The sequence below is a fragment of the Sesamum indicum genome, linkage group LG12 (assembly GCF_000512975.1).
Source record: "Sesamum indicum cultivar Zhongzhi No. 13 linkage group LG12, S_indicum_v1.0, whole genome shotgun sequence".
Classification (NCBI taxonomy): domain Eukaryota; kingdom Viridiplantae; phylum Streptophyta; class Magnoliopsida; order Lamiales; family Pedaliaceae; genus Sesamum; species Sesamum indicum.
The window spans coordinates 2,004,808-2,029,917 of NC_026156.1; the positions used below are offsets into that span (position 1 = coordinate 2,004,808).

At 36.5% G+C, this 25,110-nt stretch overlaps 5 protein-coding genes across 7 annotated transcripts in view; 2 read left to right on the forward strand and 3 right to left on the reverse strand.

Annotated features, from left to right (window-relative positions):
* On the forward strand, positions 181-4,574 carry LOC105175064 (serine/arginine-rich splicing factor SR45). Of its 2 annotated transcripts, none has more exons than XM_020698472.1 (12): positions 181-607; positions 1,149-1,217; positions 1,661-1,749; positions 1,940-1,986; positions 2,063-2,143; positions 2,232-2,397; positions 2,477-2,723; positions 2,810-2,875; positions 3,401-3,514; positions 3,782-3,848; positions 3,930-3,967; positions 4,218-4,574. In XM_020698472.1, the coding sequence occupies exons 1-12, from the start codon at positions 375-377 to the stop codon at positions 4,279-4,281; spliced, it is 1,281 nt and encodes a 426-aa protein (XP_020554131.1). In that variant the 5' UTR covers positions 181-374; the 3' UTR covers positions 4,282-4,574. The 2 variants fall into 2 exon arrangements, with proteins under 2 accessions (XP_020554131.1, XP_011095687.1); XM_011097385.2 differs by having other exon boundaries at positions 195-607; positions 2,477-2,717.
* Positions 4,815-7,400, reverse strand: LOC105175065 (protein Iojap, chloroplastic). The gene is made up of 5 exons (XM_011097387.2): positions 6,933-7,400; positions 6,217-6,343; positions 5,625-5,763; positions 5,419-5,507; positions 4,815-5,229 (listed from the first exon to the last, which is right to left on the reverse strand). Exons 1-5 carry the CDS (start codon positions 7,131-7,133, stop codon positions 5,108-5,110), a joined length of 678 nt encoding a protein of 225 aa, XP_011095689.1. The 5' UTR covers positions 7,134-7,400; the 3' UTR covers positions 4,815-5,107.
* LOC105175066 (60S ribosomal protein L27-3-like) lies at positions 7,527-8,171 on the forward strand. Its single transcript, XM_011097388.2, has one exon. It carries the CDS (start codon positions 7,604-7,606, stop codon positions 8,009-8,011), a length of 408 nt encoding a protein of 135 aa, XP_011095690.1. The 5' UTR covers positions 7,527-7,603; the 3' UTR covers positions 8,012-8,171.
* On the reverse strand, positions 10,389-11,185 carry LOC105175067 (cysteine-rich and transmembrane domain-containing protein A-like). 2 transcript variants are annotated; one of them, XM_011097389.2, is made up of 3 exons: positions 11,025-11,185; positions 10,742-10,907; positions 10,389-10,655 (listed from the first exon to the last, which is right to left on the reverse strand). In XM_011097389.2, exons 1-3 carry the CDS (start codon positions 11,056-11,058, stop codon positions 10,610-10,612), a joined length of 246 nt encoding a protein of 81 aa, XP_011095691.1. In that variant the 5' UTR covers positions 11,059-11,185; the 3' UTR covers positions 10,389-10,609. The 2 variants fall into 2 exon arrangements, with proteins under 2 accessions (XP_011095691.1, XP_011095692.1); XM_011097390.2 differs by having other exon boundaries at positions 10,742-10,904; positions 11,025-11,181.
* The window catches only part of LOC105175068 (probable BOI-related E3 ubiquitin-protein ligase 2), a gene marked incomplete in the record, with an annotated part of 1,716 nt that continues 1,041 nt past the window's right edge, over positions 24,436-25,110 (reverse strand). Inside the window, 1 exon segment of the mRNA XM_011097391.2 lies at positions 24,436-25,110. Within this exon segment, the coding sequence (XP_011095693.1) occupies positions 24,646-25,110 (465 nt within the window).

A 25,110-nucleotide genomic window follows, 5' to 3' on the forward strand; every position in this document is an offset into this window, starting at 1 on the left:
TTATATATTGTTATTTTTCTCAAACACCACACTCTTGCTTCTTTTTACCTATTTTAAGAATTATGACCTCTTCGAAAGTATAAATTTTGTGAACTCTCTGAACTAATAAGAAAAAGAAGAAGAGAGGTATCTGTTGAAAAAAAAAAACCAAAGTTTTGAGCAAATGACGAACTGGTTGCAGGCTGTATACCCAACGGAAGTCGTAGAAGCCCAAACTTAAGTAGTGGTCGAAGGCCCATATATGTCGGGGCTTTCGACTCTGAAACCAAAACTGTATGGCTGGCGCCTAACTGCTGTTCCATCAGTGATCTATCTCCCTCAATCGTCTAGGGTTTATCGAGGGATTTGAATTCCACCAATCGAAGGCCACCCCAATGGCGAAACCAGCCAGACGTCGCCCGGCGTCTCCGTCGGGGTCGGATTCTGGCTCTTATTCCCGGTCTCGTTCTCGTTCACGTTCAATTTCTCGCTCTCGTTCACGTTCCTACTCGGGCTCAGACTCGCGCAGTTCGCGCTCACGCTCTCGCTCAAGATCCTTCTCCTCATCTTCCTCTCCTTCTCGTAGTGGCAGCTCTCGCAGACCTAGCCCTGCCCCTCCACGGAAAAGGTGAATTCTTTTTTGTTCCGCTAAATTATATTTGCATATCATGATTATGTCATTCAGTAAAGTACTTGAGTTGTGTGCTGAGATTGGGCCTTTTTTTTTTTTTTTGGTAATAATGTGCTCAAAAGCTTAAAAAGTAATTGATGTCCTAGGGGAAATGAAGGGGTACAGATTCTAAATTTTTCAAGAATTTGTAAGTGAGTCTTGATTTTACGTTTTCTTATATCTAGCAACTTTTTTTCTGTCTATGTGAGCAAGGGCTACTGGCGTGCAGTGGCCCAGAGTGCATTTTCGATTTGTCTGGATGTTCATATGCATGCCCCTCGCAAATCCAATCTAGACATAGGATTGATATTCGTGTAATAACCCTGGACTTAGTTTGCAAGTCGTAGCAGTATGAGAGTAATGAGCCAACTTTCTGGAACATGTTTCTCGATCAGTCTGGTATTTGGTTGAAGTGATAATTCACATGTGCTCTTGTCCTCTCTTTGTTGAGTTTCATCCTATTGACCATGCTTTTTTGTCTTACTGTGGGTTTGTTTAGTCCTGCTGATGGAGTTAAGCGAGGACGTTCACCACCACCACAGAATAAGAAACCTTCCCCACCTCCAAGGTCAGATTACTTCTCATTTAAGTTTGGTTGAAAGCTGGAATTTTCAATGTTATTGATGTGGTTGTTGTTTTTGTTCTTTTCCATCTACGAAGGCAGCTTTTGGATATTAAAGAATTTGAAGTACTTGTAACTTGAATCAAGTTTTCTGTTCTATGAGGCAACTCTTCAGTTATTTCATTTTCAATATTAATTCCCCTTACAAATTCTTATGTGGTCTTGGCTTTTACTACTTCCATTGCGTGGTGCCGATCCTATAATGAGCCTTGTTTTATCATATAAGTATTAGACAACTTCTGCTACCTTCACCTGTTAGTCTTTTTGCAGCTATACTTATCTTACTATTTTGTGTTGGATTTCCTTTCCACTTTTAAATTGGTTCTACTATCATTAGAGATCATAAATACAGAAATCTTCCTCTGCTTATCTACGATTTATGTCTCCAGGAAAGCCTCTCCTGTTCCTGAATCTCTCGTGCTGCATGTTGACCAGCTTAGTAGGAATGTGAACGAACACCACTTGAAGGAGATATTTGGTATGCTTGCTGATACTTGTTATCTTCCTTTTTCTTTTTGAGTCTTGGACTGTAAAATAGATATATGCTTTATGCTAGTGCTTTTGAGTGCTTGTTAATTGATGTAAATTCATAATAAACACTTTCTAATATTTTATTTGCCTTCTTCTTAAGGCTGGGTTTTATTCCTTTATCTTGTTCATTTCTACAGGTAATTTTGGTGAAGTGGTTAATGTACGGCTGGCAATTGATCATGTGGTAAGTTTTATGCTCCATATCTGTGTTTATTTCTGAACTAGCTTTACATAATCTTATATATGTTTCTTATTTACAGGTTAACCTTCCTAAAGGATTTGCATATGTTGAGTTCAAGAGTAGGGCTGATGCTGAAAAAGCTCAGTTATATATGGACGGTGTATGATTTTGTTAGCATTTGTAATTCATTGATTGTTTTGCTTATCCTTGGCTTGCAAATGGCAATTCCTTTTTCTCTGTTCATGCAGGCTCAAATTGATGGCAAAGTTGTTCGAGCCAAATTCACATTACCTGAGAGAAAGAAGGTTGCGTCTCCTCCTAAGGCTGTTCCCTCCACATCGAGGAGAGATGCCCCGAAATCTGATGATGCTGCAGCAGATGCTGACAAAGATGGTCTAAAGCGGCCCAGAGAAGGTGAGATCTTTTTCTAACGAACTTATTGTATGCTCTGTTGCTGTACATTGGTTTAAGCAAAATCTTCACTACATCGCAGTGTCGCCTCGCCGGAAGCCCCTCTCCCCGCCTCGAAGGAGATCTCCTGTAGGACGAAGAGGATCTCCCAGACGCGAGCCAGATTCTCCTCCCTTACCTCGTCGACGTGCAGATTCTCCTGCTCGACGCAGAGCTGATTCTCCTTATAGACGAGACTCCCCACTTCCTAGGAGAAGGCCTCCCTCCCCACCCAGAGGTCGTTCACCCTCCTCGCCTCCAAGACGTTACCGGTCACCTCCAAGGTTGAGGTTTTTCCAAATATCCCTTTATTGTATTTGTTTAAATTCTTTTTATTTTTTCTGGTTCAGCTTTTGATACTTTAAATTCTGAACAGGGCATCTCCAAGGAGGATGCGTGGTAGTCCTGTTCGCCGACGTTCTCCACTCCCACCAAGACGACGGTATGTTAAATTGCTCAGGTCTTTCATCCTCTATCATAACTGCAATTGCTTGCTCTTTTTTCTTTTTTCCTCCTTTTTGCCGATAGTTTCACGTTCTTCACTCCCACTGAGGGGATAAAATGTTATATTTTGCAAAAATGTTCATTATATTGTTCAAGTGTTGACTGTTTATTTTTAGTTAGATATTATATTTAAGCTACAGCTCTGTTGTGCATGTGATATTAGAGCTTTCTTGAGTTGCTATCTATAGCGGTGATGTAATATAGTGGACCAAATAGTTCTTGTAAAGACCAAATAGTTGGGGAGAGCTTTTAAGAAATGACATCTGTTTAAACAAAGCCATCAAGAAGGAAAAATGGACCAAACTAAAATCTTAGCAGCCTTTATGTGCAATTTAATTTGGTTAGTCCCTCCGGTGGTAGTTTCAAGCTATTTTCCTGCCTTATGAAGCATTCTATCTTTGAATGGTCTGATCTGTATTATATAAGCTCTGCATCTCTTTAGCTGTTGATTCTATGTTTGTAGTTCTCCAAGGCGTGCTCGAAGTCCTCCAAGAAGGTCTCCTGTTGGCCGCCGACGCAGCCGCTCTCCAGTTAGGAGGCCAGCTCGCTCGCCATCCCGATCGCCCTCTCTAAGAAGGTGATATGCAAATAACTTCTCGTTTCTTCTGTTTAATTACTTATGCATTGTCTTTTTTTTGCCATGCCTTTTATTTATATTATTGTTTTTGTGATTGTTTGCCATGTGTGGGCAAGAAAGTATATTTTGATATTTAATAAAGGTAAAAGAGAATTGTTTGGTGGAAATGATATAGTTTTCGTATGTCCACGGACACTCAATTGTCATCGCAGTGTTTTTGTTGTTATCTGTCTCCCTCTGTGGTTTTAACTATTGCCATGTGTACAGAGGTCGTGGACCACCTGCTAGACGTGGTAGATCATCTTCTTATTCTTCGTCGCCTAGCCCACGGAAGGTCAGTATCTCTTAGGTATTTCTTTGGTTGATATTTTTGGATTGGTGGCTAACACTATTTCATCTTGTGAATTTTTTGTAGGGCCCACAAAGGATCTCAAGGAGCCGTAGTCCTAGAAGGTAGTGTTCTTGATTTCTTCTATTCCTTTGATGCTTTGTTGTAACACAGATAGGAAACATGTCCGTAGGCGATGCCATATTGTTCTTTTTACAGAGTCATATTGTCTTTTCAGAGTCAAATTGGTGTTCGGTGCTACACGTGGAAAGCTTTTTATGCTTTTCTTATGTTGTTTCGCCTCAATTTCGGAATCACCTATCATGTTAGTAGATTTTGTTTGATTATTATTATTAAGTTATTTTGTTCTTTCAGGCCTATGAGAGGAAGAAGTCCCAGCAGCAGCAGCACCAGCAGTTCTCCTCCTCGTAAGCCTTGATTACAAATTTATGAACCAAGAAGATAGTGATTTTGGGGTGTTGCCCCGGTAGAGGAGGCAGAAAAGGAGTTGTTTGGCACTAGAGTTCATGGCTATCTAAGATATCTGTACCATTTTTGGATGAGGTAGCTAGACAGTACATTTTACTGGTGGTGCATGAACTTGTACTTGAATGTTTGTGTGACCGAACTTTGATACCCGCTTTATCTGTACATTTGCCAACCATCCCTGTTCATGTTCAGTAACTGGGGAAGCTTGCTAGATATTTATTTTGTTGTGAGGTTACTCGGACACTTGACTTGTGGAAAATAGGATGCTAACTCGATTCATCATTCGTACCCTCTGATTCCTGGATCAAATTTGCAGTCTCCTTCAAGTTTGGGGATTAATTTTATTATAGCGGCCTTTCCTTTGAACATTAAATTTAACTACCGAGTATGGTCTACATATTCAAATCATCAAAAACTCTCCACATTTATGCTTACTTGTTACCCTCTTCTGTTAGGCATTGCAATTTGTCCAAGGAAAAGACATTTGGTTGCAGTCATTACATCATTGGAACATCATCATGGTCTGCCTTTCAATAGCACCTTTGTCTGTTTGAATATTACATCTCTACAAGAACCTGAGCACAATAATCGGCAAGACAAAATCATCTTAGTTCCTGAAACACCTATTGTTTTCTCTCAATCAGAATACTACAGTAGCATCTTTCTCCAGACCCAACCCTCAGCAACCACTTAAGTTATCCTGATAGATTATGGCACAGCTGCTTCATTTGCCAGAACACTCTGTCTATCACAATGAGATGCCCCCGACCGCTTTGTCATTTACGAAATGATTGTTGGTCCTCAAAAGGCAACTTGATATGCGTTGCATTGCCGTAAAACTCTTCCAAGTTGTAGAATGCCCTTTGTTGAGGAAGAAAAATATGTACAACCACATCACCTGTAATAAGTGGATATCAGTTCACCCCATTACTACAGCACTGTCAGCTTGCAGATAAATTGGAGTGCACAGCCTAGATATTCGGATTGGACTAATCCAGTTGATGATTTGTTACATAGTTGGCTGAGCTTCACATATTTAATTCTTTTGAAATCATGTACAGCGCAGCCTATTTCTATTTGAACTTACCGAAGTCCAACAATGTCCACGAGTTGGGTTTAGAATCCCCGGATGCTGTTCTTCCGTATTGTGTTTCTGCTAGATCTCTTATCCTCGTCCTATAACCAAAAGATAAAGCATCTTTATTTTATCCTTGCATTATATATGCTGAAAATCAAGGACTGATAAATTAACGGATTTGTCAAAGATAACAAGATCTGAAAATAGCTGGTTACCCTATGGCATCAATTTGAGGCCGAGAAAATGCAGTAGCAATGATAAAAAACCGAGTCCAATAAACCAGAGGCTTCACAAAGAGAAGTTTTATATCTGCTGCCTTAACGTCACTTGCAACCTTAGCCAATGCCACGGCGACTGCATCAACAACGGGAAATTATCAATTAACTGGTTATGCAGACAGCAAGGCCATATTTATTAAATTTCTGCCCTCAAGGAGTCACTAGACAGTCCATGTCTTTTTGATCTATGCATTATTGGGATAACAACTCAGGAGCAAATATTCCGCTAATTGAATGCTAAATCTAACTCATTCTTGAGCTCTACATGTTTTTTTCTTCAAGAGAGCTCCGAAATCATTCCCCGTCCTTATGTTGTCTTAAGACTAGACCATAATGACCTTCACAAAACTAAATTGCAGTATTCATCATCTTTAAAGAATCACAATCAAATCAAATTAGCCACCAAGGACAACTTATATTGCATAGAGATGAACTAAAACCTAACAATATTGGAGGAGTATCAACATAGCAACACTGCAGCATTGTTTTCCGCTTGAGGTGAGATGAAATAGTACAAGGTATAACTTACAGGACAAGCTTTCCGCATCATCGTCGACCTCTGAGCTAGCAGATTTTTGGTCATTTCTTTTAAAGACCACCTTCCCATACTTGTTGAATAAGTCATCGAACATATCATCAGTATCTTCAGTCACATTCTGCAGCGAATATTAGACAATCAACTACTTACACGACCTCAATAATAAAGACGAGGATGCATAAAGTATCAGAATTCATTGGCTTTACGAGGGCTTCCGTTACACAGTTGAGTTTAAAGATGAAAGGCAGTAAATGAATATACAGAAACCAAAAAACATAGATGACCAAGTTTACATTAAACAAGAATTTGAAAGAGAAGCGAGGTCAGTAGTGATATTAACAAATTCCAGTGACATCACAGGTTTTAATCATAAAACTGAGCTATGCTGACCTGATATAGATTCTTAACTAGCTGACTGATAAACAAAATAATTCAAAATAATTTGAAAGAATCTGAACTGCAATCCAAATTACAAGCTAGAAGCAGGTAAGGATACGGCCAGTTGACTCCACTAGTAGATGTAAACAATATTATCAATGAACAAAACTTCACGAAAAGGACCAGAAGAGTCAGTACTATCTTACAGAATTTCAAACAATAATTCACCAAAAAACATGATGCCTATGCTGGGGCAGCATAGAATCAACAGAGCAATGTATCATTCACTAACCAGATTCTACCAACACGAGATAAAACAAAATACTTACCGAGCCAACAGCCATTCGGGTAAGCAAGGACTTCTGAGAGCCAGGCATTTGTAATGACTGGCACCGGTTGAAGTTAGAGAGAGAAAGATTTCTGGGTCTGGGGAAGAGTTCACATTCTCGCCGGAAATCGCCGCCGGAAATCGAACTTCTGGTGCAAGTTGCAAGAGACCAGTGGTGAAAGAGGCCGGAGTAGATAATCATTTCTGATTCTAGTTCTACGTTAGAACATCAACAGATAGAGTTGCCGCTGCAACAAATGTATTTCTTGTACGTAGAGTGTAACAGAGTTTGAGAAGGAAGGGAAAGGCAGCAGATTTTTTCCCTTCTTTTGCCGTTCTGCGCAAAGATAGAATTGCGGGTCACTCATCCAGTTTGATTTGATGGGAAAAACAATCTGACCCGTATCCGATTGTTTGAAAAATTGGACGACGTCGCGTAGGATTTCTATTTGTTTACATAACCCGGTTTACTCGATTGGGCCCTGCTTAAGCCCATGGATAACATTTGGGCCGTTTACCGATTTAACTCTTTTGATTTGAGAAAAGCCCTAAGCCTCTTCATCTAGAGCACAGAATGGAACTATATAAACAAAACCTACACTCAAAACCCTAACCCATCAGCGGCCGAACCTCCACACCAACGCCACATCCGCGCACACACAAGCACCCAAAATGGTGAAGTTTTTGAAGCCAAACAAGGCGGTGATCCTCCTCCAGGGCCGGTTTGCCGGCCACAAGGCCACCATTGTGAGGAATTTCGACGACGGAACACGCGACCGCCCCTATGGCCACTGCCTCGTCGCCGGAGTCGCCAAGTACCCGAGCAAGGTCATCCGCAAGGACTCCGCCAAGAAGCAGGCGAAAAAATCGCGCGTCAAGGCTTTCATTAAGCTCGTCAACTACAACCATATCATGCCAACGCGTTACACCCTCGACGTGGATCTGAAGGATGTCGTGTCAGCCGACGCGCTTGTGTCCCGTGACAAGAAGGTCACCGCTTGCAAGGAGGTCAAGGCTAAGTTTGAGGAGAGGTTTAAGACGGGCAAGAATCGTTGGTTTTTCTCGAAGCTCAGGTTTTGAGGTGAAAAACTGTGATGACGTTGTGTTTGATTTATCTTACATTGTTAGGTATTTTTACTGATGAGCTGTTTCTCATTATGGATTATATCATATGATGTTACTAAATGAAACTTTCTGGATTTCTTCATAGCTAGTTCTGCATTTTGGTTTTCCAGTAGTATAATTACATTGCCGGAGCTATTTTTCGTTGTTTTTAGTGATTTGAAGTTTGTGCCAAATGGGTTGCTGCATTGGCGTGATCATAAATTGATAATGTTGTCAAGCAAATTGTCTTCATTTTGCTCTATATGTTTGTCTTATATCTTTCACATATTGTGTTAATAACTAGTTAATTTTAAAACCATATTTTTTTACAAAACTGAGCTTATGCTTTAGGAGGCCTCATGTGAGTGACTAAGGTAAAAGGTGCTGTAGTACAACTGATTTAAGCTATAAGATAATTGCTCATAGTCATATGACAATGAAGCAGCTTGAAGATTTTATATGTATTAAGTCATTGCAGTTTTGGTTTGTAAGATACAGCAGAAAGAGGGATGGTTTGGTTCATAGTAGTTAATGGTGCGCCATCGCAGCCTATGGCGCTCCTTTATGAAGACGGGCCTGGGCAGCATGGCTGTTGGCTGGACAGCCTGGGCCCATCAATAAAAAACCCTAATAAATAAAGGAATTTCAGCAGAAACAAATATTCTGCATGCATGAGTAACCTGTTCATTCCTGCCTCTTCTTTCTTGGTTCTCTTATTCCTCTGAGACTGCATCTTCTTCTTCTCTTCCATAGTAGTCTGCCGATGTTGTTCACTGTTGAGTTGAGCCGCTGCTGCGTGACTGGACCTCTGGTTTTTTTTTCCTCCTCTAAATATTCTGCATGCATGAGTAACCTGTTCATTCCTGCCTCTTCTTTCTTGGTTCTCTTATTCCTCTGAGACTGCATCTTCTTCTTCTCTTCCATAGCAGTCTGCCAATGTTGTTCACTGTTGAGTTGAGCCGCTGCTGCATGACTGGACCTCTGGTTTTTTTTTCCTCCTCTCTGTTTTAGTGTTTAGTACATTAGACTATTACTGTTTTGATTTAATTATGTAATTGTTTGTAGACTTGGAGTCTATGATTATGTTATTTACTTATTTAATTATGTAGAATCAGATGATTAGATTTAGGCTTATTTGTTTTTTGATAAACTATTTAGGATTTATTTGAATCTTTGGGACTTTTGCTATGCTTCAATGGTTCAACATTGGTCGTTCTAATTATATGAAGTTTTGTTATGTTGAATTTGTTGTTTATATGTTTTATTTAACTCCTTATACATTAATTTTGTCAAAATAATACTAATTATATGAATATATAGATTATTTCTTATATTTGCGCCATCCTTCGAAAAGGCGCGCGACGCGCTGTGCTCCATGCGCCATGGCTCCAAGAGCCCTTGGTGCCGTGCGCCACCGACTACTATGATTTGGTTGGTTTTTAGGATAAGATCTCTCCACTGAAACTCATTCCTAGTTATCTTCAATTACAATGAACTTGAACTACCAGAACCCAGAATAATATTTGAACTATAGGTTGCTGCCAATAATCAGCAAATTGGAAACAAATCATCTCTGAACATGACGGCTGCTTGAATGTTGCAAGACTGGGTCTGAGGGCTCTATTCCAATGTCTTTTATGATATACCTTTGATCTAGAAATGCATTTGAGTTAAAAGTACAAAGTTTTGGAGAGACGTGTAATAGAAACTGGGGGAGCAGAATAAATTTTGTGGTTCCAAGGTCTGAATGCTTTAATAACAGATCTTGGGACAGATCTCTTTATCCTGTTGTATCTCAACATTCTCCTTATATTCTATGTGAATGCCCCTTACATTGTGCATGGTGCATTCTTGTATGTGAATGCATTTTAGGTCTTAATCTGACACACCCGTTCATGAATCATTTGTTCTCCTTGACTTGACTGAATCAATTGAGAGCACTGAATAATTAGATAAATAGATTCTAATCAGTTCCTTGGCGCAACGTTTATTTCTTCATTCTCATTTAGTAGAAAGAAACGTGTATAGGCATGTTAACTTTATGCTTGCATTTTTCTCATGAGATGCTTTTGTGGTTTACTTCATCTCATCCCATTGCAAGTATTGTTAAAAAAGTACAACACTTGTGTTCTCCTTGGCTGGGTGTTCAGTTGTTCTATCAATATGAAGTCGATTGCAGGTAACATCCATGAAAAATGTGACGTTTGATGAAATTGGAACCTTTTTTTGTTTGAGTGGTCTAATGTCATAAGCCTACAACGCTCGTTTGATATTTTTTGTTTTGGAGGTAAGACTCCATTGTTCATGAGCATGTTGGAGGTTGTCATTTTTTTCAGTTTCTCTGAGATGGGCAAGAAAATTTCAATAGAAAAATTATATAAATGCTGGTAAATACACATATAAAAGCTAAAGGCTTCTGTAGTCGGCCTGCAGGGAAAAAAAAAACAAAAAAATTGTGCTAAAGAATGTGATAGAACTACTAATCAAGGAAACAATCCCTTGTACATAAAATATAAATGGCTTCTACAGGTGCTCCCAGTAACGTTATTACAATCTTCTATAGTCCTGTTCTCATCAGAAACAAATGTCCAGGCACCAGCAGCAACAGAGTCCAGCAAGACTGAACAAGGGAAATCAACGATGTTAGTTTAGTGACAACCTTTAACTTTAGGCACCTTACCATCCTTAGTGCGTTTAAAAACTTACCATCCTTTCAAAAAGCCATCTCCTCTGCTTGTAGTCTCCATTGGTACTTGCCCTTGGTTCCTGTCATCCTTTGTAGGATAACCCATGGGTGGTGGCGCCATCACATATGGACCATTGTAGCTATCGGCTGGTGGAGGATACGAAGTTGGAGGTGGTGGGTGTGCTACTGTACCAAGATAGTTGAAGTCGAAATAAGATTCGTATTACCATGAATGAGAATCATATAGAAAAAAGAAAAATAATGATTTTAGTTTGTGTGTTGATCATTCTGTGTATCACATACCAGGAGCTTGATGTTGTTGATTGTATTGGCTCATGGCTCCTCAAAGGTGAGTCTGAGTTGATGAAAAATTGAGGCGACCAAAGAGAGTTGTGTACTAAATAGGTATTTGTATATGCTGCCAAGAATGACAAATACGTTGAGGACAAGAGTCCGTGATGGGGGCAGATATATATAAGCCTGTTGATTTGTATCAAGTAAGATGGTAGAGACGGTCATAACACGCACAAGAAATTTGGCTCGGAATGAATCAGCAAAGCGTGTGCATCTAGAATTCATGCAAAGACATTTCTGATTGGTTTTTGCTATTGTCATATATAACATCTGTGTGAACACGAGGCTGTTCTTCCTTACAAAATGGTGTGCTTACGCGCTACCATGAGACTTCTTGGCAGCATCTTGTTTCAAGCATTAGTAAGACGTTTCTTGTTACTTTTCTATCCAGGATTTTCTTATCACGAAATTCCTCATGCATGATTCTAACACTTGAACAGATGCCCCGAAAAATAATCGTGAAAGAGAAAACCTTATCCAACACGATGCAACATGTGGGCTAGAAGCCTGAAAAGTGAAAATTCTTGATAAGGTGGCCCTGTAATTATGCCCAGTTATCAGGCCCAACACTAAGTTCATCCTGAACCTGCTTGCAGCCCTCTTGGTTCATAAGATATTTATGCTGTCCACTGGTCTCTGCTGTATAAAAAGAGAAAGACTTAATCTATAAGATAAAATCAGTCTGATATCACGAACCTGATTCCCAAACATAACTAATAGCGCCTGATTTTGCACTACAGCATGGTAAAGTCTGGTTCAGTTATCTTTCTTTACATCTTTTGGAGAATTTGACACTTGGTTATCTTCTATATTTTTCTTTAGAGAGAAACCAGACTTATCTCCATGTCTTTTCTCTGTCTGTTCTTCTTCTATCTTATCTCTGTCTTCAATTTCATTAGAATTTGGCACTGGTATGCTGCCCCAAAACTGCAACCATACTATGCTAGCCAAGCCCATATCTACCAGGAAAATCTGCTTGTTCTCATGGTCATGGGGCACTCCATGTGCTTTCTTTAGTATATATAGTACTCCTAAGATATTTTATTTGATTCTAAGCTAAGTGGCCCTCCTACAACTCACCCTTTGCACCACTTTTCATCGTTTTGTTATCAAATTTCAGACCCTCCCATCCATGAGTGCAAAGTCATAACTAATATTTAACACGCTGTGGTCGGCCATCTGCCTCTGTCTCTACACAGACAGACGGGTACCATGCAATGAAACGTGCTCATACAGTATGTTGCTTAATCATAATGAGATCAGTTTCTCTTCATATTCTTGGTACATTGGAAAGGAACTCTTGATCGATCGTGTACGCGCAGTGGCCGACTACTAAGCTAGGTGCTTACTGTGGATCCTTATCGTGCAATCCAATTTGTCATTTATCTCTACTCCTCTTCATATTAAGGTTCATGAAAATTGTGACTTTAGTTATGGTTAACTTTCATTCGAAGGCACGACATTAGCGTAAAACTATCAAGTATTGAAATATAAGTCCTCTTGCTTTCATCAAAATATCATGGGGACCATGCATTTATGTCTCGACATCAAAAGAAGGCCTCACTCGTAAAAGGTTGCCTGTCTCATTTCTTTGTAAAGTAGGTTGTTAGAGAATTGGGTTTGTCCTGTCAGGTTTACTCTAAGCAGCTGGGCTGGCATGGCAGTTAAATGAGTCAATCACTCCACTGTAACTATCATCAATAAGCTGCTTTTATTTCCCTTTTGGCCCAAGAATCCCATCCCATCACGCCAAAAGTAATTGTCTATTAAGGTTGACAGCAGGTGGGACGAGTGATCTAGAAACATCATCCCTTATAGTATGATCCAGACCCAGTCATTGATGATAAATCTTGTACATAAAAACAAGAATCATGTGATAATTATGAATTCCATCTTCTTTTTTCCTTCTGTTGTTTTACATTCAGAGATGCAGGCATTGCAAATGCTGCTAATTTCTCAAATTCCAGCATAACACAAAACACCGACAACTTTAATGATAATGGGTCCGATGTAAAAGTTCCAAACGAGGAAATGATAGTCTTTCTTAAGCAGTAAATTAGAGTTTCCTGAACACAATGAATACCTTTACAATATGAGAACAAACAAGAACTACAAATTCATTAGGTGTTCTTCTGTGTAGTCTCTGTTTACACCCCCCACAGCCCCCCTACAGAGACCCACAAACTAGGATAGAGCAAGGACAGATTCAGCCTACATCTCACGTTGCTGTAATGAATTGAGTGCTTATTGTAAGAAAAAATATCCATGTTGGTGTGAATGTGGGGTATGGGCCAGTCTCCGTCCACCATAAAGCCCAAAAACATCAGATTTGGTTAAATCAATTAATAGTTTTGTGTAGTTAGAGAGAAAACAGGGTTGCAGTTGCAGTGGATGGTTGGTGTTCCCCAGGTGGCCCAGTGGTAATAAATCATTTGCCTTACTGTTTGCTGCATATGACCCTGTTCATGTTCTGACAACATCAGGTTTCTGATAACAACCTGGAAATTTTTGGGCTCTTATAGCAGCAGCATGATCAGTATCAAAGATCAAATTATGGCTTTGGGGCCCTTGCAACCACTATAATGCCAAGGGCCATTATTCAACGTGCTATAATTGTTCAACTGGACCATCAACACTTAGCTTTAATTTCTTTCTCCACTAATGTCTTCTTCCCATTATCACTGCAAGAATTCATTTATACCAATTGTGGACAAATTGGGAAAATATATTTCAAAACTATGTACGATCCATCTAGAAACCGATAATTTAATTATGACCGAGGTTAGCATGATAAAGATGGATCTTAATTGTCAAAAGAATCCAACCGACAACCAAAACTTGAAAATATGAATGATATACAGTTGAAGTGAAATTGTAAGAGAAGCATTAATTTCATAATCGTGAAAGGCGATGAACATCTAGCAACTTTGACGGATGTGGGGTTTGATTTTGTAGTGTGAAAGATCCAATGGCTCCCGTCCATCAAGGTGGGCAGAAGGATTCTAGTTGACAATACTAACATAATGAATTTTCATACTGGAAAATGAAAACTCCCGATCAGTATTGTTTAAACACATCAAGATATCACATAATAAACGATTGATGTACAATTTAATACGAATAATCAATTATATAAGAAGTATCATAATATTAATTTAGTAATAATAGTACCAAATTAAGGTGGTGTACAAACTTGGTTGGGTGTAAAAGTGATGGGTGATTCTTGGTTGTCTTTGTCAGCAGCACTAATCGCAGTCATTGTCAAGCTCACTGTTGGCTGGGATGTGTGAGTTTCAAAGAAAGCGGGATGGGAGGGGAAAAGCATAGCAAGATTTAAAAGCGCAGCCCCACTAAATTTGTCTTTGATAGGGATTACTATAATCATAGTTAAGTGTAATAATTGCATTTATAGAGTTAAGAATCACTTTTGCTGAAGGGGGTCTAATTACTTAAGCCCACATGTGTTATCCGTCCATTTTGTGCTAGATATATATATATCATGTTCATGTGTGCTTTCCTGTCTGAATTTGGCACCATTGAAAAAGGTTGCCCAATTAGAGGATTTCATGTAGTTTGGTTGAGGAAAGTGGGGTAGAGAGAAAGGGAAAATAAACACAATGATAATAGTCAAGATATGGGAGTTTGGCCTCCCACCAAAATCTGCATACATCTTCTTTTTCCCTAGTTTAGTGGGATGATTTAAGTCTTAATGGTCTTATCACGAGTGTTTTGCGTGTCAGTGGTTGCTGATGCTCTTAAATCTCCCTCATTTTTTATTAAAGAATCGATGCGACGTCCCTTTTTTACTATTTTTTTTACATAATTTTACTTTTCTAATCATCCATTCATGTATATATCAATGTATGCTGCCCCAATTAATATAAGGGTAAATTACAATGATTTTTATTAAAATTTAGCATAATTATAAATACTCTTTCATTGATTGGAAAATTATCAATACATTTCTGATTTTAATGACCGTCTAATAATTTGCCTAATCCGTTGCGTTTCCATCAATTTTTTATCTGACCAAAATACCCTTATGCATTAAAAATTATAATTTTATTTATTTTTTTATTTTTTTATAGACTAAGTGGACATTTGCACTGCCTCTCCTGATGTGTGGTACAATTACATATAAATCCCTTGTGGTTTGGTAACTTACATTTAGTGTCCCTGATATTTATTTTGTTTAATAAATAGATCCATCTGTTAATCAAAATTCATCTAATTTGTTAATATAAGAAAAAGAAAGGAACGAGAATCCATATTTACCTCAAATTGACTTGTTACTGATTTATTGTAGGTCAAACAAATTTTTTTTCTACCAGATTATGGTGAAGATATAACTCCTCACATGCATTAGCGTGTAAATATGTATAAAGGTAGTTTGGTCAAAAAAAGATTGCGTGACCTATAAGTCAGTATAAGTCAATCGGATGCAAACATGGATTTTTATTCAATTATTTTCGTTAATATTAACAAATTTGGTGAATTCTGAATAATAGAGGGATCTATTTGTTATATAAAAACAAACATTAGGGTACTAAATATATTTTTTTAAAATATAGAGATTTATGCATAATTACATCGCACCTCAAAAGAGGTGTACGTAATTATCCCTTATAAGAAAAAGGAAAAAAAAAAAGGGAGGGGCCCTTATATGGGGGGTAGGGGATGGAGGGTACCATTCAATAAATAAGGTGTTTAAATGTCTTTAGAGTTACTCCATCATAAAACCAAACCCATAAGTGTAAGAACATAGAAATACTCGCAAAAAGCTAAACTCTTTCTTGAAGAAATGATTTGAAGAAAGGTTTGTGCATACTTTTCTGTTTGCAGTGTGTTGTGGATGCTTTTCTTGACCTACCACATCATCACTTTACCAAAGATGGGCGACTTACCGTTTTCAATGAAAGCTAAGACCACACCCAAGAACACTAATCTAATTCTAAATTATTGCTCGTCTTTCTTTATCACTGCAACTTATGTATCTTGTAAGAATTTGCATACAGTTGTCATTAGTGTTGTTCAAAATTTGAAACATGTACAATCACGACTCTTGTAAATAAATGCAAATTTTAACTATGGATTCAAAAATTAAAATACTATTTTATCATTAATAAGACTAATAACATAAATCATTACTTAAACAGATACGTAATACACGTACATAACATACAAAGTACTTATAGTATCGATTTTTGGTCCAAAACTTAAAAAGTGAGATTCGTCTCAATATCATTTATAATTTTTAAAATACGTTAAAAATATATATATATAAATCAAATTAGACCGAACCCATTAACACGCCAAAATCTGAGAGGGGGAGAGTGGGGTCAATGTTTTGTAGTTAAGAATGATGTGTTGGGCGGTGTGTTCTTGAAAAGTTGACAAGTATATATGCAGAGGGCAAGGGAAGAAAACAAAACAATATCCTAGTTGTTGATGATGCCATCCCACAAGGAAGGGTAGAAGGAGTTGAGAGGTTCCCATCCCTTTTTCTCATATGCTTCCAACTATGTATTATTTTTGCAGTCCCACTCCCCGCCCTCAAAATTGGTGTCTGAAATTGACCTTATAATATACATTGAAAAAGTGGGTAAATGGTGTGATCAACACATTTCCATGTACTAAAAGAGATGCAAAAGCACAAGCACGGCATGCCCCCTATATGCTTTCAACTTTTCCTTTCTCATCGGGTTAAGTGTCACTTTTCTATTGGTCATCTTGAATTCAAACGCATCCATACTCTAAATACTATATAATACGTCTACTATACATCGTTATCATATACGCACAAGTGAATTGACGATTCTTTTGTGTTGTTGTGGTTTTTATTGACTTGGTATTTGGATTAGTTGGTGAAATTAATTAAATGTGATCGGTATCGGCATCTGCGGTGATGTATTTATATGAATAATTGATGAAATGAAAAGGAAAAGGAAAAGTTTAGAGTAATTAAAGTGGAAGGGAAGTAAGGATGGGTGGGTTGTAGCTTGATTTGATGCAGACGGTATAAATGTTAGGAATAAATGAGTTTCATGCAATGGGGCAAGCCTATGTGGCTGTGCCTATTAGCTATTAGGGACCACCACTAATACAAAAGCTGAGGGGACCACTCCAAAATACTACCTCACATCATTTTACCTTTCTTCCTCTTCATTCCAATACTATTATTATTTGAGAGTTTGTATTTTTCCATTATTCTTTGACAACTAATTATCTCAATCAACATTCAAAGGCAGCATTGTGTTGGACAGGAAATGTTAGAATAAAAATCTTGCAATGAAATCACGGTGGTGCTATAAAATACAACAAAATCTTACATAGTCACTGTCGAAATGGGGGTGGGGTGTGGGCCTAACAATCACGAGTGCATGATCCATCGCTGCTGTCCTCTGCAACAAGTAATAGACAAAAAGGTGATGCCTCTCTCTACTTTTTTTTTTTTTTAAAAAAAAAATTCTAATTATTATTATGAAAAGTTTTCAAAGTGGATAATAATGACATTTTTATATTAATAGTCAAAACCTAATTAACTCGAATGATGTATGTCTGGGTGGGGACAGGAAAGTAATAAAGTATTTGTGCAGGGGTTAATTTAGGATTATTGGGTGATGATAATACGGAGAAGGGAGGGAGGTTTAGATTCCTATAAAGCTAGAATTAAATAAATGAAAAGATAAAGATCTCTCGTCCCAATAATTATTAGTGTTTGGTTTTAAAAGTATTGGGTGAGGGAAGTTTGATGAGATGTATGTAAAATGTAAATGCGATTGAAGATAAGGACACAACTGCTTCATAAATACATCATTGATTGATGTGTTGTCTCTTCTTCTCTTTTGGTTGGAGTACAATTTTTGTAAGCGGAGGTACAAGTTGCCAACACTCATATTTCTCAACTTTTCTCAAATTTTCTTTACTTCCAAGACATCTCTACATTGGTTAAGTTACGGCCACGTACGTTATTAGCTAGTCCAAAATTGAAATAAATATTTTTTCCCAATATTAATATTACACTTTTTAATAAAAGAATCAAGAAATTGGAAATATCAAAAATTAATTAGACAACTCAATATAAAATTACGTACCAGCACATGTACTCTTAATAGAATTCGAGTTTGTGGATATAAAATCTTGTTTGATTGGTAAGACTGTGATCTTTCAAATAAAAAAATTATGGGTTCGAGTCCAGTCAATGTGAATTATTATAATAATTTTTAGTTTTTTCGTGTCATTAAAATGAAATGGGATTGACATTTGGCAAATTATGTTTAGCAATGAATATGGATTGGAACTAATGTAATGATAATGTACAATCCAATCAACCTATTTCTGTCCATATTTTTGGCCTAATTATAGATCATTAATTGCATCTAAAGTCCACATATAATAATGCACAAAGCCTACTATTATTCTGATTATGACTTCACCCCATCATAATAAATATCAAATTTCTGACTTATACACATACCAAAATATATTAGTCATGTTTATTAGGAATACCTAAACCTACGTATTTGTGCCTTTCTTTCTTTTTTTTTTTTTTAAAAAAAAATTGAAAGCGATAAATTATTATTACTTGAAATAAATTGATTATAATCATTCCCGTCGAATGTAAATATCTAACAAACACAATTACAACAATTATACTATGATCAACAAATATCGAATAAATTAAATCTAAACAACACCTGCTATTACAGTAGACAATAACTAAATTAAAAGCAGACGTAGCTTAATTAAGCAGGAAAATTAAGTTGTGTGGCACTTGGCATAACTAGTCTTAAGGGAGATCATTACCATCTTGTTTATATACTAAACCGGAGGTTAGTTATTACTATTCACATTTACTTAAAACGACGTAGCTCCATTAAATACTTGGTCTGATGTGAAAACGTAATAACCAGATGAGTCAAATCCGTCCAAGTCCTGCTTTATTTATTTTTTTTATTAGATGACATTTACAACTTTTTAAATATTTAAAAATAACTTTTTCAGAGACATTTCTCAGATAATTATTTTAGAGCTTAATTTATTTTTAAGTAATTAGTTTTTTTAAAAGACGTTTAAGTAATAATACTATAATATTATTTAACCCCAACAAATAATTTATTTTTACAATTTATAAAGTAGTACACTGTAACCTTAATTTTGAAGGAATAACAAAGTGAAGTTTTATTTAGTACAGTAATCTGTATGGATTTTGATAATTGCAATCTTGGAGGAATTGGATTAAAGCTAATTAAAGCAGTGTCCGAGTTTGTTAATACAGTGATTCATGGTTAAGTAATAAGAATAATTATACTCCCTTCTCCTAAAATTTGATGTAATTACACGTAAATTTTCTATAATTTAAAAAATTATATCTAGTATTTTTTTTATTTTTGCTTACATCAACAAATAGATCCCTCGTTAGTCATTAAATTTGTTAATATAAACATCATTCTCTCTTATGTAATAAATCAATAATAGGGTCATTGAAAATAAATATGAATTTTTACTTAAATTTTTTTTGTTAATGTTATAAAATTCAATGTAAAATTATAGGTGAGCAATACCGTGATGATGGGTGGGTTAAAAAAACAGCAGTGAGAAAAGGAGGAAGAGGGAATGAACGTAGGGTGCGGGGCGGGGCGAATGCCGGTAATAAAGAGACAGATGGTCCTGATTAAAGTGGGACCCCCCTCCCCCTGGCCCTCAGCTCAGACAACTAAAGATCTTGACGCCAACGAATCTCATCAATTATTTCTGTGTTTTGCTTTGTACCTGCCGTATCAGGGGCCCCACTCCCATTTCTACCTACATCCCATTTTTAAATAATAATTCATAATAATCCAGTATCATCAATTTTTTTTAAAATTTATTCAATTTAATAATAATAATATATGATATTCATGTTTTCATGTAACGCACCGTTTATTTGGTGGGGCCTTTGGTATATGATTATTACTAAATAAATAGAGTTCACCCATTTATCCCATTCCATACACCAAAATCAATGAGATCTAAGTGGATTGTGTTGTAGATATTTAGTGGTTTGTGTTTATAATTTTTATCTCAAAATAATTTCATATAATAAAATTATTTATCATGCAATTTATATGCACAATTACGATGATACTAAGAACCAATTACAATCATATTACTAAAACTCTTAAAACAGTTCTGGGAATGTAAGAGATAGTTTTAGAACTCATATGAAAAATTCTCTCAGTACGCCGAATAAAGAAAGTTAGTAATCTCTTAAATAATTGTAAAGAATTGAACGTTTAAAATGTCATAATCATTGTACTAAAGTTATGATAAACAAGCTATTAAGTTTTATAAAATTACAATTAAACTATTGCAATAATAAAATACATACAAACTTTGAATAAATATTAAATTCAATTGGTACACTAAATCAAAATAAAAATATTAAGAATAATTTGACAAGAAAAGAAAAATGAAGACGGTGATGGTGATGTGAAATTGTGATAGATACATGACATTTGCTAATTACATAAAATTGGACGGCGCGTTAGTCGGACAAATCAAAGGTCCATTTAGCTTTTCATTTTCCGTCACTAATTCAATTTGATTTTGGTAACTCCACCTGATTTATGTATATTATTATTATTATTATTATAAATTAAAAAGAATCCTCTTAAAATTTATTATAATTATAAATATTCGTTTATTATTTGAAAAATGATAAATATTTTTTATCATTAAGGTAGCCTAACACATACATCTTATAATGGACTTTCAGGATGTGTATTTTCGTATTTGTCAGACAATCATTCATTTTAGAAGGTATATGTAATTCTTCATACCACAAGTCAGTATTTATTAGACAGTAGTTACTTTTATAAAGTATATATTTATAGTTCTATAATTATGAGAGAATATTTATTATAATTATGATAAATTTTATGATAGTCTATTGTGATTTACTATTATTATTATATGTGGTGAGGCACCCAACTCATTAATTTTCGTTTCGTGACATAATTTTAAAGGGGAAGCGAATGCGATAGACGAACTTATCACCCGCCAATCATGCTTACCCAAACCCTTTGGCTAAATTTTAAGTGTCGTTTTTCTATTAGCATACTTTAAATTATGTTTAATAGTCGTACGTATGAGCCGCAAGTTGTTGAGTAAATAAAAATGTTTGTGATAATGTTCAATTTAATTAAGTTTTATGCATAAGATTCGTGCTAAGTAGACTTCTTGTAAACATAGAACGTTGCAAAGATTAGGTAATAATTCTGATGTGGGATCCATATCGCTCTTGGATAATAGATCTATATCTATATTATTAATAAAGTATGAGATCCATTGCGCTGTGTTTTTATATTATTCTTATTAAAATACTCTTTTCTATTTTTATGTAGTAATTACTCAATTAGTATTATTATTCAACAGACGGGAAAATTATTGATTAATATTTGATTCGATAAGCGATTTAAAGTCCTACCATGATCGTAATAGTTTTTAGTTTTATTGGATATATAATTCCCAAAATTCATAGATAAAATTTAAAAGATATAGAGATTTTAATTGATACTTGTTTGTTAGAAATATATAATTATAATCAAGTACATAGATATTAATTTTTTTAAGATATATTTTGCTCTCGAGTAGCTTCATAAAAATATTATTTAAGCATTGTAAAAGGACTATGCACCTCAAACTCCTCGAGATTGATGTCCAATCGGTGAGATAAACCCAATCTTGTACTACTTGATGATATAATCATCAGATTTTGTCATCCGCTTTTCAATATGTCCAAAACTATTTGCGAAAAACATCACTTGAATATAGCAGGTCCAAGTGGCAACAAGTGCTATAAACATCCACAAAACATTAAATATTTTAAAAATTTTTGCTCGTATCGATTTTTACTGACTTAAGCAACGAAAAGAATTTAGAAGTGAAGCCTAACTAATGTAATCCTGATCAAGCTTTGTGGATGCATGGCCAAAGACAAAAGCTTCGAGTAGTACATGGACAAATTATAAGACTTTGAAGCTCTATCAATTTATATCAAATCGTGTTTCAGATCAAAATCCATCAAAAATGAAATACAATATGCAAAAACATGCAAATTAGAAAAATAATTCAATATATTTCCATGAAACTTCATATAATCCATGCAAATGAAAGAACAGATTGAATAATCATCATACATACATAATATACAGAGATTTATAGGGATGTTGAAGAAAATGTTGGTAAAAGACGAAAATGTTTCTAACCTTAGTAAGTTATATATGTATAATAATAGAATAATTGGTGTATACATAAAAGTGTGCAATATCTAGAATTAAGGAGAGAGAGAGAGAGAGAGAGGGGCTGCGTGTACCACTCCATCACTTGGTCACCGGCCATACATATGATATATAATTGTGGTAATTATCAAACAAAATATAGTAAGATGAGATTTGAATGAAAAGAGAGATGAGAGATATATATATATGTATGTATGTATATGTATATTGGTGTTGTTCATATATATATATCGAAATCTATGGTGATAGATCATACATACACATCCATATCCATATTTTTGTCATCAATATTTCAGTCATTATCGGCAAGGAATCTTCCAAACCTACGTATGTGGACTAATATCTGATTTCCGGCTTAAAAAGTCAAAAATTCATGATAAATGCCCTCCTCCATACATATAAAATTGTAACTTGTGAAATTTCCACGCACAACCACCACAACTCTTTTTCCAAGAATTCAATCTCAATCGTCTCCATCAACTCACGTACTACTGCCTTTCTCATTTATTATTATTTATTATGCCCACCTCTTCTTCTTTTTTTTTTTTCTATTAAATCATGAAAATATAGAATAATTTCAATGAGATCAGCATAATAATTTAGTAACTCACAAAAAATTCGATAAAATAACGAAATTGTGTTTTCATTAAAATTTAAAGTCGATGTTTAAATAACAGTTCAAAAAAAAAAATGTCAACAAATTAAACCCTTAATAATAGTTGAAGAAAAGAGTATAAGAGGGTGGTTTGGTAAAAGAATAAAAAAGGGTAGAAGAAAGTGAGGAGGAAAAGGACAAAAGGGAAAGCCGAACAGAGCCCAACAATGAATCCATATTGGAAACACAGCCAGTGCTCTCGGCCACAATTAGCAGGCGGAATCTGGAAGACGCACCACTCTCTCACTCCCACCCCCAATGTACTATGCGAATAGGCACAATAGCCCTACCCTAACAAGCACCCACCCACCTACCAATCTAAACATGCCCCTCCCCCTATATAATAAAATTAATAAACGATGTCGTTCATCACCATCATTAAGACAGCATTATTGTATGCAGTCTAATCCTGGTACTCTGTCAGTCCTCATTGAAAGTGACTCCAGATAGAGGAAAAAGGGTCCCATCAATCAACAACGTGCATTGTACGCGCCCATCCCAATTAAAATCCCATCACCCTAACATGCATGCCCCATGCCACCCCCACCTAATCCCCCCATCGCCTACCCTACCTCTCCTTCTCCCTCTCCCTCTCCCTCTCCCTCCGTCGGTCGCTTCCAGATATACCACACATTATACGTTTCCACAATCAATATATGCACATACACTATTTAGGGGATATTGGAGAAATATTATAATTAAAATATTTAATAGATATTATATTATTAATAATACCAAAAAAATGGTTTCTGTAGGAAAATAGTGTTTATATAAATACATAGAAGAGGATGTACAATATATTGAGATTATTTGAATGAAAATGAAGGAACAGTAGTTAGATGATGTGTCGATAATATTAATGGGACAGTTGTTAAGAGGGTAGTTTCATTTCATTTCATCTCATCTCATCTGCTAGTGTTTGTGGGATAAAATTGATTATGATTTGAATAATTGAGCCTTGATTTAACAACTAACTTAGCCCAACATTACAGAGCACCGTGTATTGTACGCAATGGAGCGGTAGATACGGTAGAAACCATTTTTGATATTTTTCCTACTTTTGTCCTCTCCTAATAATATATAAGTTTGGGCGGGACGGACTGCACACAACCATTAACCCTTACCCTCGTGTCTTGTCTCTGCCGTGCGCATCGGTGCCATTATAAAATACAGTTTGCACCGCACACGAGGCAAAGGGGGGTTGCTTAGTGGGCATATCCACCTTTTCTTTTTCACCCCCCATCTCCATCTCTCTACTGTACCACAACAGCGACATTTGCGCGAGTCCTACGTGTCAGCCTTTACGCTGCACGTGTCACTTTCACTCCCTCCCACTCCCCTTTTACAGTTGACCCTGCCTCCTCCGGCTTGAGCCACCGTAAATTAAAATTTGATGTATATGGACACTCTAAAATTACCAGAATGAAGAGAAAAGATATGTTGAACAGTAATGTAAAGTTGAAAAGAAAAAAACTAGTTACATTGATGAATGGGAAAATGAACAAAGTTAGTAAAGAGTATATTGGACTAATCTATTTCAGGCTTTTTGGTTTGGTATTGTGATGGTAACGAATTTATACTACTTTTGGAAATTCAGAAACAGAGTCTAGCTAGCTAATTCGAATTCCGGTGCTCAGGAGGCGGAGAGGTTTACGTGAACGCTAGCGGTTTTAGTGGAGTTACAAACGGGGCAAGTATGAAGAGACGACCCGCAAACAGTGCAGAGGCAGAGATGCCTGCACGGCAAAAGCAGCACGCATGATTCCTCTTTCCCACAGTTCCTGCACATCCTGTTCTTGTTGCTCGTCCCAATGCACCCCTCCTTCATATTACTGTTGTAATCGCGATCACGACCGGCCGTTGTGGGGATATCCACCAATGTGTGCCGGCCCGTTTCGTCGAAGTTGCTGCCGCAGCACGACTCCGCGTCGTCCATCAACGCCACTTCGCCTGCACGGTGGCGGTTCTCCTGCTGCTGCTGCTGTTCGTCTTGGACTTGGGCCAGGACTTGTTCCAGATTGCATCTCAGGGCGTTTGCTGTTGCTTCGTTTGTTTGGGCCAAGTCTCTCCATATTTGATTTTCCACGCACAGGGATTT

Excerpts from the sequence above, each read along its gene's own strand:
- LOC105175066 (XM_011097388.2), top strand. The coding sequence starts at position 7,604 with ATGGTGAAGTTTTTGAAGCCAAACAAGGCGGTGATCCTCCTCCAGGGC.
- LOC105175064 (XM_020698472.1), top strand. The coding sequence starts at position 375 with ATGGCGAAACCAGCCAGACGTCGCCCGGCGTCTCCGTCGGGGTCGGAT. Across the intron at positions 608-1,148 it reads CCTGCCCCTCCACGGAAAAG|TCCTGCTGATGGAGTTAAGC; the intron begins GTGAATTCTTTT and ends GGGTTTGTTTAG. Across the intron at positions 3,515-3,781 it reads CGATCGCCCTCTCTAAGAAG|AGGTCGTGGACCACCTGCTA; the intron begins GTGATATGCAAA and ends CCATGTGTACAG.
- LOC105175065 (XM_011097387.2), bottom strand. The coding sequence starts at position 7,133 with ATGATTATCTACTCCGGCCTCTTTCACCACTGGTCTCTTGCAACTTGC. Across the intron at positions 5,508-5,624 it reads CCTCAAATTGATGCCATAGG|GACGAGGATAAGAGATCTAG; the intron begins GTAACCAGCTAT and ends TTTTGGTTATAG. Across the intron at positions 5,230-5,418 it reads GTGGACATTGTTGGACTTCG|GTGATGTGGTTGTACATATT; the intron begins GTAAGTTCAAAT and ends CACTTATTACAG.
- LOC105175067 (XM_011097389.2), bottom strand. The coding sequence starts at position 11,058 with ATGAGCCAATACAATCAACAACATCAAGCTCCTG. Across the intron at positions 10,908-11,024 it reads TCAACAACATCAAGCTCCTG|TAGCACACCCACCACCTCCA; the intron begins GTATGTGATACA and ends ATCTTGGTACAG. Across the intron at positions 10,656-10,741 it reads GATGGCTTTTTGAAAGGATG|TCTTGCTGGACTCTGTTGCT; the intron begins GTAAGTTTTTAA and ends TCCCTTGTTCAG.